This window comes from Patiria miniata, unplaced genomic scaffold, assembly GCF_015706575.1.
Source record: "Patiria miniata isolate m_02_andy unplaced genomic scaffold, ASM1570657v1 HiC_scaffold_2, whole genome shotgun sequence".
Taxonomy (NCBI): domain Eukaryota; kingdom Metazoa; phylum Echinodermata; class Asteroidea; order Valvatida; family Asterinidae; genus Patiria; species Patiria miniata.
In genome coordinates, this window is record NW_024037058.1 from 3,195,441 (window position 1) to 3,210,190 (window position 14,750).

The 14,750-nt window shown below is 39.7% G+C and overlaps 1 protein-coding gene across 1 annotated transcript in view; it reads right to left on the reverse strand.

The window, feature by feature from the left end:
• Window positions 1-5,124: 5,124 nt before the first annotated feature.
• Window positions 5,125-14,750, reverse strand: part of LOC119727013 (protocadherin Fat 4-like) — a 50,592-nt gene continuing 40,966 nt past the window's right edge. Inside the window, exons 26-32 of the mRNA XM_038198895.1 lie at window positions 14,061-14,663; window positions 12,957-13,151; window positions 11,362-11,544; window positions 10,545-10,730; window positions 9,709-9,810; window positions 9,286-9,523; window positions 5,125-8,053 (exon numbers count right to left, since the gene is read on the reverse strand). Of these exons, the coding sequence (XP_038054823.1) occupies window positions 7,036-8,053; window positions 9,286-9,523; window positions 9,709-9,810; window positions 10,545-10,730; window positions 11,362-11,544; window positions 12,957-13,151; window positions 14,061-14,663 (2,525 nt within the window). The 3' untranslated portion in view covers window positions 5,125-7,035. The remainder of the gene's footprint in view (window positions 8,054-9,285; window positions 9,524-9,708; window positions 9,811-10,544; window positions 10,731-11,361; window positions 11,545-12,956; window positions 13,152-14,060; window positions 14,664-14,750) is intronic.

Sequence of the window (14,750 nt, forward strand, 5' to 3'; positions counted from 1 at the left end):
CAGAAGTCTATGTACGTTCATGGTTATGTTTTTTTTTACTGTAAAAAAAATATATAGATAACTTAATTTCTTTGAACAAAAATGTTCGATTTCTTTCCCCATGAAACTTGATTTTAATCCACTTTTTGCAAATATCATTTGTCAGGTGTAATATTTTGTGTATGGAAGTTTCTCAAACGTCAGCCGCACTGTGGAACTGCCACAATTTAATTCATGTGTATAGGCCCTATATACATTTCTATGTAGATACCGAGGATTTAAAAAAGCAAGTTGTTAAGAACAATCCACGGCTTTTTCTACGCGATTAACTATACGAATCAACATGAAGTTCGAGCATTTTCATCTCGCTCCCATTTTAAGGAGGGGGCATATCGTCATTGTAGGTTATATTGCACTCGTTGATAGCCAGTTTAACTAGAAGTGAACTCGTGAAGCGCACATGTTGAAAACTCACCCAAATTCCGTTTGTAAATAAGACCGTTTTCATTAGTCTGGTTCCCAGGCCGAAAGATTATATCTATTCGGACAAATCTTAGGTCCGGTAGCCGCCACGGTACGTACATGTACATGACAAAAACGGTCTGGGTCCTGCCCATATCCGAAAATATCCGAAGCTTACCGAATACACTCGGATATTTCAACTGCTCGGGAAATTTCTCGGGCGTAAAATAGTTTTAATCCGTTCTGAACAATTTGAGTTCATAAATTCATTGCTTACATTTAAAAAATTTTTTTTATCAATGTCAGGCGTAATACCCAGCATCTGAATTATGATATTCACTCGTACGAGGGCGGGCTTTGCTGCGTTATAAAACATTTTTGAATGTGGCGGCTACCTGAACTAAAATTTATCAGAAATGTCAGAATCTTTTGGTCTGGGAACCAGACTACATTTTCATGATCAAATTATATCACACTAAAAGTAGACCCAGTCGAATTGCAACTGGCTTCAACACAAGTATGGTGCCTAGTCTGTTAAGAGTCGTTAATGATCTTGCACTGTAGGCCTATGCGACCAAGCATCTCCGTTCAAAAAGCAACACTATTCATTGGTTCAAAAATCACATGTAACTTTAGAAACAGTAAGCTCAGACAGACGTAAAATTGTCATGGTTGAATCATAGAGAAAGTTACGCTGGAAAATAATAACATCAGACATATGCCACTTTGGCCATCTTTTTCCCGTCTTAAATTTGGTTCTTAAATTTTGGTCTCCATCTGAATGTCCGACTTAAGAGAAAAATCAATGGTAAGAGAAATTCAAGGCTAATAGATACCGTGGAAACAGTTATTTATATAGTTTGGGCCAAGGACTGTATTTGTTTTCCACATCATTCTCTTGTTGGTCGAGAACGCAGCATTCACTTAGCGATCCTGCAGGAGTGTTTCAACCTCCAATCAAAGCATGGAGCAAAGCGCGCCAATTTTCTACATGACTGCCGCTGGAGAACCAGGCGCCAATCACGCAGGTTAATGCATGAGCTGGCCTACTATTGTTTCAGCTAATGGAGGGTAGGTTAATGGAGACATACGATCATTTATAGACCGCTACACTACATCTGAACCCCAATTATCGGTGATTTGGTTTCGGTTCTAAATTCCCGAATTTAATCTACAGATCGGGCCTAAGTGACGCGCTGAAATGGAATGACATGCTGCGTGTCTCATCTCCACAATGGCCTTAGCTGTAATTTTGGTTGCTATTACTGAAGCGCTTCAAAATAAGAATCCCCCCCCCACAATTTTTTTTAATGTTTTTGCCATTTTAAAGATCATACCAGAGAAAAAAGAAACACAAAATTTAATTCTCACATCAAAACAAGTCAACCACGCTGAATTTCATATCACTTAAAAATCGATCTGTACTAATTTAAGATAAAATTTGAATGAAATTGGACCACCATCTTTAACTTCACAACTACATAATTCTTATTATAGTGGCTGCACATCAGATACGAATTCTCATTAAAAAGAAGACAAATTGGGATAGGACATCATTTGCATGGATTGTCATGAAGACAAAACAACAAAGGCAAATGGCAATACCCAATTCAATACCCAGCCCGCAAATTGAGTTTCTGGTAAAGCAATCTAAATAAAATAAGATTACCAATCTGGTCTGCTGTGCACCAAACCCTTCTCTAATATTCAAAACTCATATTGTCATATTTTTTTTTAACAGCGTTAAACGAGGGGCGGAATTAGGGCAACAAGAAGAGGGGAAATATTCTTATATGACATATAATTAATATTTTTCCGGAAAACGTTAGTGGGGATTTCAAACTGATTTATAGGATAATAAAGCCAGATTCTCCAAACGACTTCAAAGGTCATTCTTACAGCTTGTAGTGGCCCCTTTTGGTTTGTGACGCACACCACCACTTACGGAAATAGCCAGATAACAAATGGCAAACAAATTGCGGAGAACGTGATATAGGCCAAGGTTCCGCTTTATTTTAAAGCTGAGAAACGAAGACGTCTGGCGCCTGCAACTCCGCGGCCATCGCATGCCGACCGTGTAGCACGGGCCAGATCGTACTGAGTTCAAGATCAGATGCACGGCTAATATCATCGGGGTTTGTTACGCCACTGGTAGGTCTGCCCGTACCCAGTCACGTCTACCTACTGCGAGCTCAGCGCAAATTATGTAATACCCACGGCGCGTTTCACAGCAGCGGGGCCGGTTTTCACTGTGGGTGCCACGGTGCTTGTAATTGGCCAGCTTGATTTCACGACGGGCTACCGACGCCAACCCAAGCGGACGGACCAGGAATCGCCGTGCTTAAACGAGCATTTCACGAGCCGAAGAGACGGACAAGAAAACATAGCTGACCCGTTCAAGGGCGCGCGTCGCATTCCACCGGGGATACGTCTTGGAGTATAATATTTCTGGACAGCAATTATTATGCATCATAGCCATTCATTAAGAAAAACATTTGCATATTGTTGGAGCCATGCGCAAGAATAGCCAATCACGTGGAAGTCAGGTTGGCAAGAAATCCACGTTCAGGGGCCATTTTTTGCGCAGTAGACATGCTCCGAATTCGATGCTTGTCACTGTAATGTCAATCACCTTTGGCTTGGTGTGTCAGTCATGAAGTAGGCTGGTCAAGCTCCGCCTCATGTCGCAAGCGGCAGGACAGCCCCGTGTTCAACATTGTAGCGAATTTCCTGTTTTGATTGACGGGTACAGTACGGCTTATATCAGTCATCACCAACAAGGCAATTCCCGCTATCAGGGCATATGTACTTCAGGCGTAATGACCAAAAACACAGACCAAAATATGTATGTAATAATAAATAAATGAATAAAATTGAGCTTTCTGGCATGCAAACTTGACGACAACATTTTTAAAAATATTATAATAGGGCAAAAAAGAAATGAGACCGAGTGACAGCGACGGGTATGCGCTGATGTTTGGTCGAAACCGTCGAATAGGTAGGACCGATCAAGCAACTTCAAATCTTGATATCAAGCAATTTCGTCTGTAATTAGGCCTATGTTATTTCAAACCCACCCACATTTCGTCCTGCCGTTTGACTGAAAAATGATGTTTTTCAACAACAAACATTCCGATAAAATCCATGACTCGTCAGGATGACATAATGCATGCCGTAATTATGTCAAATGTTGATGCGCTGGGTTTTGGATAATTATTTGACCGATATAACTACCTATCCACATCACGAAAAAAGTATCAAGTGGCTAGTTATACCATACGATTACTTTATTAATGCCAACATAATAAAAATGAAGCTGTAACTTCGACGGGTATATAGACTTACAAGTTTTGAAATCAATCATAACATTAATTCTAGGGTTCAATTTTAACTTGCTCTTGTCAGGAAAAAAAATGTTAGTCTTTAACCGCTGGTGGCGCTATTACAGTTTATGGTAAGAGGAATGGCTAGCGGATTCCTGAAACCTTTCGTTGTGTCAGTTTGTAAAAGTTTATTTCGTAATAGCTTTAGTGTGCCTCATTATTATTATTATTTTTTAAATTTCTGTTCAATTTTAGTCAAATTCTAAAAGAGGTACTGTCCGTTCTCGAGCGGAACAAAATCAGTTTTCTCAAAGAATTTTCATTTTGTTTGTTTCCTACAAAAAAAACCCCATCTTTTTTTCTATGTTGGGTTGCAAAACTCTGACAAACGTTTTCTTTGGGGACTGCTTTCTGTGCACATTTCTTTAGTTTCTAACGACACAATTGCCCACTCAGTGAAAAATATGGAGCCTCAGCCAAGCACATCTCAGTGGTTTTATCATTGAGCCAGAATTTGATAAAATGTTAATGCCAGTTGCAGACGATGGGTGCAACCAAGCAAATGAATTCCCATAGCATACCAGTGATAAATTCCCATACTTCAAAATCATTTTTAAAAATAGGCCTACTCCAAACTCTCACAGGTGTTCAGGCTGCACAGAAAAATGATGATCAACATGTCGTCTTTCATTTTCCTTTCAATTTTTGGTGGGTTGACCAATGACTTTTTGAGAAATTCTCACCCAAAGAAGACCACCCCTAAAACAAATATTTCCCAACTTGATAAGTAGCCATTTTGAAAAAAGATCCCTCCACAACATGGCTAAATAGCGCCACTTTTGGACCCAATTGCATCCAAAATGCTCAGAATTGGAAGCCCCAAGTCCAGGCCAGAGGTGCAGTGCCATATGTCTTCAATCCCCCAATTCCATGACTCTCAGAACTCTCTAATATAAAATAATAATTAATCGGACCCCGGCGGACAGATTTTTGGCCTATTTACTGGGTTGCATCCCGATACCACAGTTTGGAAGGAAAATGGCCCGGAGTCAAGTTTCCTAAAGAAATGGCGGTTGCTCGGCCGTTGGTGGCGCTATAGCACATTTACATGACTATTTTTGTTCCTCTTTACTGTTTACTGTTTTATATATTATATGGAGCTATAGGAAATTGATATATTGAGGTACAAAGAAAAATTTAAACCAATTCTACACCCGTGACAAAGTCTTGTTAATTCTAGGACAGGCCTATTTTTTTTGGGTGGGGGGGGGGGCTTTAGAGAGTAAAAAAAAAAAAAAAAAAACCCGGAAAAACGCATTACAAAATACACAGTTTTAAATCATGTTTCATATACTCCCTTTTTATTCCCATTAAAAGCAAAAAAGCCCCATTCTCTTACAAGCATCAGTCAACTTTCTATTGCATTCCTATACCGGGACCATAAAGCATCAGAACCATGCAAAAATATGCAAATACAACGTTTAAAAAAAACCCAATATATGAACATATATAGTAATCAAAATATTGATAATAAACCCTGGGTAAACATGAATATTTACACATACCCAAAATATATTTGAGACATCAAAATTAACATCTTGAATAAAGACCAAAAATTGTTGAAAAGATCTGGAATAAAATATTTCACAAATATACTTCTCATTCTATATATCACACTGTCAATTTCTTGAATTCCTGTTTACAACAAGAAAGCCTGAAAATTCATTTCACAGCAAAATTAAACCTTTCAGACTCATTTATCATGATATTCCTCCACAACTGTTGAAAATTAAGAAAACTGTATGTCAATAAAATACATTAACATCAAAATAGAATAACAAAATCCATATATACACTATTATAGTGGGATTAATACAGTCATCATTCACCACTCTGTGTAAAAATTGATATTGGTTAATATTCAAAATATTCCAGGTACATATTTGAAAAGTTACTTGAATAAAACATTTCATAACGCTAGTAACTATTTCAGGATATGGCTCTGCCAGCCTGCCTACCTTTATCATTGAGGATTTAATACTTACAATAGAAATATTTAATAACAGAAAGAGAAGGATAGCCAAATTGTAATCACGGTTTTTGACTCAGTAACTGGGATTTGAACCTGCAAACCATCCAGAAAACCATTCCGCTGCTAAACCATTTTAGCTATATATATCTTTTCAAATGGCACTTGTCAGAAGCTATGAACCTGTTTGCACCATGTAGCCGTCAGGACACACAGTCGTGTTTTACTATACTCTCGAGGACAATGCTTTGTGTTTCCAACAAAAGACCCAACTCCCGAGGACTGAAAGGATCTGTTGTTCTCCCTTTGTGTGTCAGTCCTCAGGGGTTATGTAGAACACTCACAAAGTCACAGGACAGTGCCACAGATCTAGGATCACTCACAGAGAATATATCTCCTTATTAACTATCATTCAAAATGCACTAAAGGAACGGACTAGTGGGTTTTTTTGGCACATAATCCATAATCAGTCATGTCATTAAAACTGTGATTATAAATGCACTATTAGCAAGTTATATCAATAATGTTTAACATTATATCCACAACCTCATTTCTGAAATTTACCACATCAAATTATTTAAGTATCCAACACTCTTCCCATGAATGCCCCAAATCCCTTTCGATAAAACAAAACCTTTGTTCCGTAGTCTTTTTAGCATAATTTCCTATATTATGAGAATGATTAGGCAACAAGTATGTAGCAACATAAAATCAATAAAAGGTATTGTTATTTTAATTAATTTCCTAAGTAAGAAAAAATGTAAAACTATACTGCGTAATAAACACAAAAACAAGTTAAACACAAAATGTAACTTTCTGCGTAGAAATATTCCAGACTTTAACAGCAAGAGTCTCAGAAAGATATCTGTGTAATATATTATATTATTAGGTATTTTCTGTGTATGAACGTAGGCATTACAATTTGGCAAGTTATTCATTAAATTCCAGTACCTTCTACAATGCTTGAATTAATCACGAAACCAATTTAAAAAAAATGTGATTTCAGTAAATTGTATTTCAGACCAGAAGCTGGCTTATTATACATCAAACACCAGTACTCCAATGAAACAGTACTACAAAATATCAGTATGTAGTTGAGTCCTCACAAGTCTATCACAAGTCGATCAAAAGTCCAAAGTTAATCAAATAAATTGTGACAAAGCATTCCTTTGTTATTTTGAATTATTTGTTACTTTTCACTGGACCTGTGAATTACTTGTGACCTTGCCATGGATATATCGCCTACTCAAATATGTCATCATCGAGGTCCTCGGTGTCAGAATCCAGGAAAACTGGATTCTGCTTGGTGAAATCATGAGGGGATTTGGAGATTGATGGCCTGTTATTTCGTTTCTGGTCTTTGACGATGTCATCTTGGATACCGGTCTGTGTTGCTGATGTAGACGAGGTCTTCCTCTTGCTGTTGTTGCTGGATGCAGCTTGGTCAGGGTCTACTACGGCAGGGACTGAGGGTTCGCCATTATCCTGATGTATCTCCTTGGCTGCCTGCTGGCTCAGAATCTTGTTGTCTGGTATGAAGACAGGGTTTTGGTAAGCCACTGCCCCTACAGAAAGCTTACGGCTTACAGAAGGCCGACGCCCAGCTGACTTCTTCCGAACACGTTTATCTCCTGGCTTCTCATCAGGGGTCTTCTCCTGTACCAAGCCCAACTGAGCCTGTTCCCAGTCATCCAGGTTGCTTCCTTTAGCCTGTAAGGTGCCTCGATCTCCGATAGGCATAGCTAGAGTCCCCATGAACTCGGCGACCGCCTTCTCACCTTCTGTCTCCATTTTCTCTTTTTTCTCTTTTCCATCCATGACATCCACCTGCTGACCTTTGACATCGTAACCGGGAGGCAAAAGCCCCAGAGCAGTTGCGAGGAAGAGGTTGTCAGGCGGTGAGTAAGGTGGAGGATTGTCCTCTGGTTCCTTCTCCTGGTCCTCAGCTTTGGCAGTAGAAGTAGCAGCGGCAGAGGCTTCTGGGATAGCTACGGATGCAGTCTGTTGGCCTGGGGAAGGCACTGATGAGGCTTTCTGCTGCTGTGTCTTGGGCTCTTCATCGACTGGATAATCCCGTTCTGGGTAATCCAGCTGTGGGTAATTCTGCTGTGGGTTACCCTGCTGTGGGATTGCTTCCTGTGGATAATCCCGCTCTGGGTAATCCTGAGATGGATAATTCTGATAATCCCCTGACGGGCCTTGCTGTGACCGGAGGTCCCCACCTGATGATACAATCACTGGTTCAGCATCACTGAGATACCTATTTCAAACAAAAAAAACAAAGTAAGACGTTGCTAGAACTGGAATTGCCTTGCCACTGTTCTCTTTCCATCAATGACATCCACTGCTGACCTTTACATCATAACCAGGTGGCAAAAGCCAGACGCTGCTAGAACTGGATTTGCCCTGCCACTGGTACCCAGTAAGGCAGCGATGTCAACGTTAATTATACTGATGCGAAAAATCTGACACAAACCCCATTCTGAAACGTAATTTGGCTGTATGCAACTGATGCACAAGAGCAAATTGCAATAACATTGTTCTAAACACAGCAGTGTCAACGTGAAGACATTCTGTTTTCTTAATTCTAGCAGTTAATACATTATTTTTGGTGTTTAACAGCCAAATGCAATAATGCCATAACTAATCTTCTAAGCACAATTGGGAATCGAGCAAAAAATATACACAATGTGCACTGCTCTCACTGATTTCCATCTGTATGCCATTTGTAAAAAAAATCTTGCTATTTGCAATTTTTCAAAGAAGTTGTATTCCATTGGTCTGTCCAGTTTCAATTTGTGGTTGATTGGGTGAAACATTTGTTTTTTTACATTAGACACAAACTCTTAAAGTAACTCATATTTGTTTAAATTCTATGAAGGTCAAGCAGAAGGCATATAAAGATTCCTTAGGCAGTGGCCATACGACCCATGGTTTACCACGGAGCACAAAATTCAATTTTTGCTGAGGGAGGAAAACTAGAGTGCCGTGGCCTCATGGTCCGGAGCATTGAATTTGTGGTCAGCGGGTAATTCTGCAGGTTGTGGGTTCGAGTCCAGCCTGGGGTTATGGTGCATGTGCCCTTGGGCAAGGCACTTTGTCACTCATTGCTTCTCCCCACCAATGAGTAAATGGGTACCTGTGACGGCAGAGATGGTTATTGTGATTGATAGTGCTTTGCGCCAAAATGGCAGCATCCAGCTGTATACTCTCCAGGGAGCTGAGATGGTATTTGGAATGTTTTATTAGCCCAACGAGCAGGGTAATAATTATGAAGTGTCTTGAGCCCCAATACTGGTGGATAAATGCATTTTATAAACACACATTATTATTATTATCGACCTGGAGAAAAACCCTTGTGGCACAGGAGAAAATCAACAAAGAAATCTACTCACATAATTATAGCCCGAGCCGGGAATAGAACCCAGGGCACAGTGGTGAGAACCGAGTGCTTTACGCACTGCACCACCCTTGCAAATGAGAAAATCTTACCTAGATCTCCATGGAATGAAGGAATCTGATGCTTTGTAGGGCACTCGGCGGCGATATCGGCGCAACCCCAGGCAGACCATGCCGATAACGATGATGACGAGGACCAGGAGTGATATCACAATGATGATCCAAACTGGGAATCCACCACCCACTGTAGGTGACCCATTATTGTAACCACCATCACTTCCTAGTCCTAATATCTTGATCAGTGGTTTGCAATCCTTAGTTGCAAGGTTTTCTGTGAAAAGCAAGTGTAACATGGTTTATTTCAGGTTGATAGTTTGCCTTGGGAACTAGTTTGTCAACTTCCAATACCTCGGGAGCTAATATGGACTGTTCACCCTCACACCATGTTATATTTGTTATATTGTCTATGTGATTCAATATCGTCTGTGTGGAGGTTTGAATGAGTTCATTACTTACCAGGACACACACAAGAGTACTGGCCAACACCTGCTTTGCAGACACCTCCATAAGTGCAGGGGTTGGGATCACAAACACTGCTGTCTATTTCACAATTCGGACCTGCAATTTGAAAAAAGAAAGATCACAATTTAAAACAAAAAAGGTTTGTGCATTTGTCCATCATGATCCTTCATACTAAGAAAATCAGAATCAATCTCGACTTGATGAAAGCATTTGTTGTTGGCTTTTGTTCTTCAAATACTTCATTTTTGATAAGCGCGTGTAGACCAAGTATTGTCTGAGAGCGTGCAAGGAAAAAAATCAGCTAACTACTGCAGAACAGTTTTGTATTTAAGTCCATCACAAGTCATCCAGTCTCAAGTCCGTTGTTCTGTGATATTGGAGTTGATATCTTGTACGATGAAAGTGTTTTAAAGGCAAGTTTATTTTCATGCAAATGCGAAGTGCATTTTGCGGCATGAAACGTTCACTGCAAAGTTTGCCTAAGTTGAAATGTGCTCAACGAATTCGCAGCACAAAAACTGAAACTGACATCACAAATTTGTGTTCGCGTTGGTTTTTGCGCTGTGTGTGAATAATAATTTTTAAAATAATAATAATATTGGCTTCTTGTATAGCGCTCATGTCCGTCACTAAGTGACGCTCCTGGCGCTCTTATTATTACCCTGGCTTTAGCACGGCTGCCATTATGGCGCTCAAGCATTGAAGGAATTTCTTCCTACCAGGTACCCATTTACTACACCTGGGTGGAGAGAGGCAATCATAGTAAAGTGCCTTGCCCAATCCCACAAGCACCATGTGAAGAGTAATTGGCTACCAAGTTGAGTTCTGACCTGTGAATGGTGGATCACATGGTTTGCAGTCTATACCACCGTAGCCAAATGCACAACCAGAGCAGTCACGCTCATAGGGTTCAGTGCAGCGGCAATCGTGACCACCATTGGGCACGGGAACGCAGGTACCATTGTAGGCACAGATGACATCATTACAGACAGTGGGGTCCAAGTCACAGAAATAGCCTGGAATTTCAAACAGTCAACAAATCTGATTAATTCATGAATTAATACAAATCAGTCAATACCTCCAAATACTAATTGTAAAATGTAGATTGTTTTATTATTCACATCAATTTACTAATTTTTCATTTACTAATCACTTGACCAATGAATAACTCAAAATAAACAAAATATGGCAACTCCAGTGTTAAGAAAGGCAATGTAATGTCTGTGAGAGAACCAATTAACCATGATATCTAATTAATGGTTAACTGGCAGAGAAACGATCCAAAATTCCTAGTCCGTAATCTCCTTGACTATACTAGATGATGGATGTATAAGACTTGAAAAATATGTTTTCAGGTTTATTCACTGAGCTCTTAAAAGCTCTTACCCCATATCAACAAGCGATATGTATTGAATCATAATAATAACTATTAACAGCACTTATATACAGCACAACCCTAAAGTCTTTAGCACACAAAACTGTAGAAGTTGAACTGTTTCAAAAATGGGCTGATAATTAAATGATTTGGTCATTTATTCCATTCTTCCAGATCTGAAAATGTGAACTTTGATTTTGTTTCCACAATAAAATATTACTTTTTCCAACACTTTCCTGAGGATTTGAATGAATAAAACCTAAGTCACATACCTTCAAAAGGTGCTCTACAGTTGCATGTATACAGTCCTATACCATCAATGCACGTTGCACCGTTCTGACACTGATGTTCAGCACAATCGTCTGTGTTGCCATCACAAAGTGGGCCCTCAAATCCACGTTTACACTTACAGGTATAATCAGCAGTGTTTGCTGTATTCACACACTTGACAGTTCCTGGCAAAAAAATGGAGAAGTAGTGTTGAGTACATGAATTCAGATTCCAACAACAAATATAAGGTTGTGCATTAGCCTGAGAAACTAGATAGTGTGGTTTGGAATGTGAGCACTTCGAATGCAGGAATGTGAGTACTTGGACAAAAAAAGGTGTGCTGAATATGTCCAAGCAAAAGGATTTGTACTTTAGTCCAACTCCTGCCCCAAACATACTTGCATTTCTTGTCCAACAACTCAAATGCAAATTCATTCAAGTAACTCACTTAACACAGCAGTGGTTTAGGTTTGATTTCTAGTTAGGACTCTCATCTAGTACATTGTAAGACGGTGACCTGGCAAACCGAGTCCACATAATTAACTATTTTGACCTCTCACGCTTATTTTTGACACTTTCAAATATGAATTGACAGCATTTCTATTCAATCTAATCACTTGTTGCAAAAGCTGACCATCGACACAAACTCATCTTCGGTACGGTCAGACAACCGTCCTTACCCTGCGCTACATAATGGACTTTGGCTGCCACTGAGTAGGCCATGTGACACAGGCTCTGGCCCCCATAGGTTCTCAATCCAACAAAAACATCCCTACCATTCAAGGAAATTCTCTGGTGATCATATACTGGTGATCGTTTACTCCAAAAAAAAATTACTGACATTTGCCCTCAAATATGTTCCAACCACACAGTTTGCCATATTTTTGTTGACTAAAAAATTGTACTAAAAGGCTACATGTAACCTTCTCCTATGTCCTATCAAGTTAAAAAATATGACCTAAAGAACGATGAAGAATCACGTGTATTCAATGTGTAGGAAAACGTCACAAAGTCTGCACAGACAATTTGATTGGCTGGCGACTGTCAAAATAGTATATAAGTGGACTAAATTTGCTAGGGTAGTCTTACAAGGTACAACAGTATTAAGACGCCATAGCTAGCCAGGATGAGGACTCTATTCAAGTAGTGGTTCCCCTACGAACCACTCCTTATAAGAATCTTATAAGAATCTTGTGAAAAATCTGAGATAAATCTTATAAGAATCTTATAAGAATCTTATAAGAATCTGATAAAAATCTGATAAGAATCTGATAAAAATCTCATAAGAATCCCGATTTCCTTTATCCTGTGATGTGATGTCAGGAATTAAGACACTGTTCAGTTCAGGGATTTCTGCAAATTGTGAACCCAAAAACTTGCTCATTGAAAACATTTGTGAGAAAAGTTTGCTCATTGGCTTTTATACTGTTATGTACTGACACTGACACAACAACGAATCCAGGACAATAAAATCCCCAAAACTCTGGCAACTTTTGGCACTGAAATAGCTGTAACATTGAGGTTTCTGTCTGAAATGACATCACACTTTTGCTCATGAATATGAAAATTTGCTCATGAATATTTGAAATTAATTTACCTAGAGGATTACATTGATTCTCTTGGCAGCTGTCCACCTCCACTGTACAGTCCCGCCCACTCCAGCCAGGTAAACAGTGACAGGTGAAGTTTCGTATGCCACCAAATCCATTGACACACATACCGGTGATAGAATGGGAGGTATGGCAGGGGTAGGGTGTGCACTCATCAATGTCAGTACAGGTATCGCCATTACCTGATGCAGAAATAGAACATAAATATCAAGTGAAAAGACACGGACAGAATCTCTATTTTGAAATACTGGGAGAAAATGAAGGTTTCCTCAACTTATTTTGTGACATGGGAGCAAAATGGCTGAAAGGTCCCACGGTATGCCTTGTTGACCTATTATGTCAAATATCTTGGATTGAATTACCATGAAATACCATGAAATACCATGCCGCACACTTAGCACAGGATTTTGGTCGATTATAATTCATTACAAAAAGCGTTCAAACTAACCTGATTAATAGTGTATTAATACTTTTCAAATTGACAGCCTTTTGGCAGGTGCATACTGCATGCACATTCTAGTGCGAAGCAATTTGTTAGGGTCATCTGAAGTCACAATGAAATAGCAATTGTTGACATCATGAAATTTGATTTGCTTATGCAAGAAGCAGGAACTGATCCTAAGGATGGTCAACAAGCTGTATCATTTATTACAAGCCAGAATGAACATGGACATTCAACTCATGCACAGAGCTTATGCCCTCCGCACTGTAATTTTACAGTAGGTGAGTATAACGCTTCCCATCCTACAATGGTCTCCAATCACAAGTACCCCCTAACTTGGTTTTGAAGACAGAGATTGAAGTATAAGACTACTGGGAGGAATAGATGCATTGCAGCCCGCACTTCAAGTGCTAGCACAAAGACATCAAGAACAAAATAAGTTGTGCATTCTTCATGCAATACTTGAGCAAACGAGCACGTATATGCAGTATGTTCTTCCTACTGGGGCTCTCAAAAGTTATCACAAATTGCCATCTCTTGTTCATTCACGGAGTCTATAGTCCAGTGCGAGTTAAGTCACACTCAGGTATTACTCAATTTTTGAAGAAAAACATAATAAGTCAATCATCGAACTGAACTACCCACATACCTGTAAATCCTGCTTTACATGTGCAGTATCCACGGAAGCATGTTGCGTAGGGGCTGCAGTAGCCAGGCCGGCTACACCGGTCATCAGATGTCACTCTGATGGTGATGACTTGCCGGAAGCTAAGATGGGTGGGATCAGTGACTTGGACGAAGAGACTCAGCACATTGGTTGTCCAGGCGTCTAGCCGCTGTGCTAACATCAAGCGGTCTCCATCGATAGAGAAGAAGTTATGGGAGTCTTCCTGATTGAAGAAGCTGAAAGCAAAACCACCAGCTGTGTCCGGATCTTGGACAACGAAGGACCCAAGTGACTGACCCACCATTAGGGTCTCTGGGATAGTAATTGTGGTGTTCCCATTAACTGTCAGGGATGTGGGAGGCTCAGGTGCATTGGTGAGCTGAATATGAAAGTTCTTGACTAGCTCCAAGCTAGTGCGGAGTTCAGCTACTTTGACTCTGATGGTAATAAGTGGAGTGGTTTCATAGTCTAGGAGGCGCTGCACTAGGACCCTATCTTGCTGGATGTAGAACGGAGTCCCATGTAACATCATGGTATACACATATGCAGATTGTGTACCATCAGGATCGTGAACAGATAACTGACCTGCAAATAAAACACCATAAAAAATAGTTTGATTTTTCTAATACAATTTTACCAAATTTAGCAAGAAAATGCAGAATGTACAGTTTT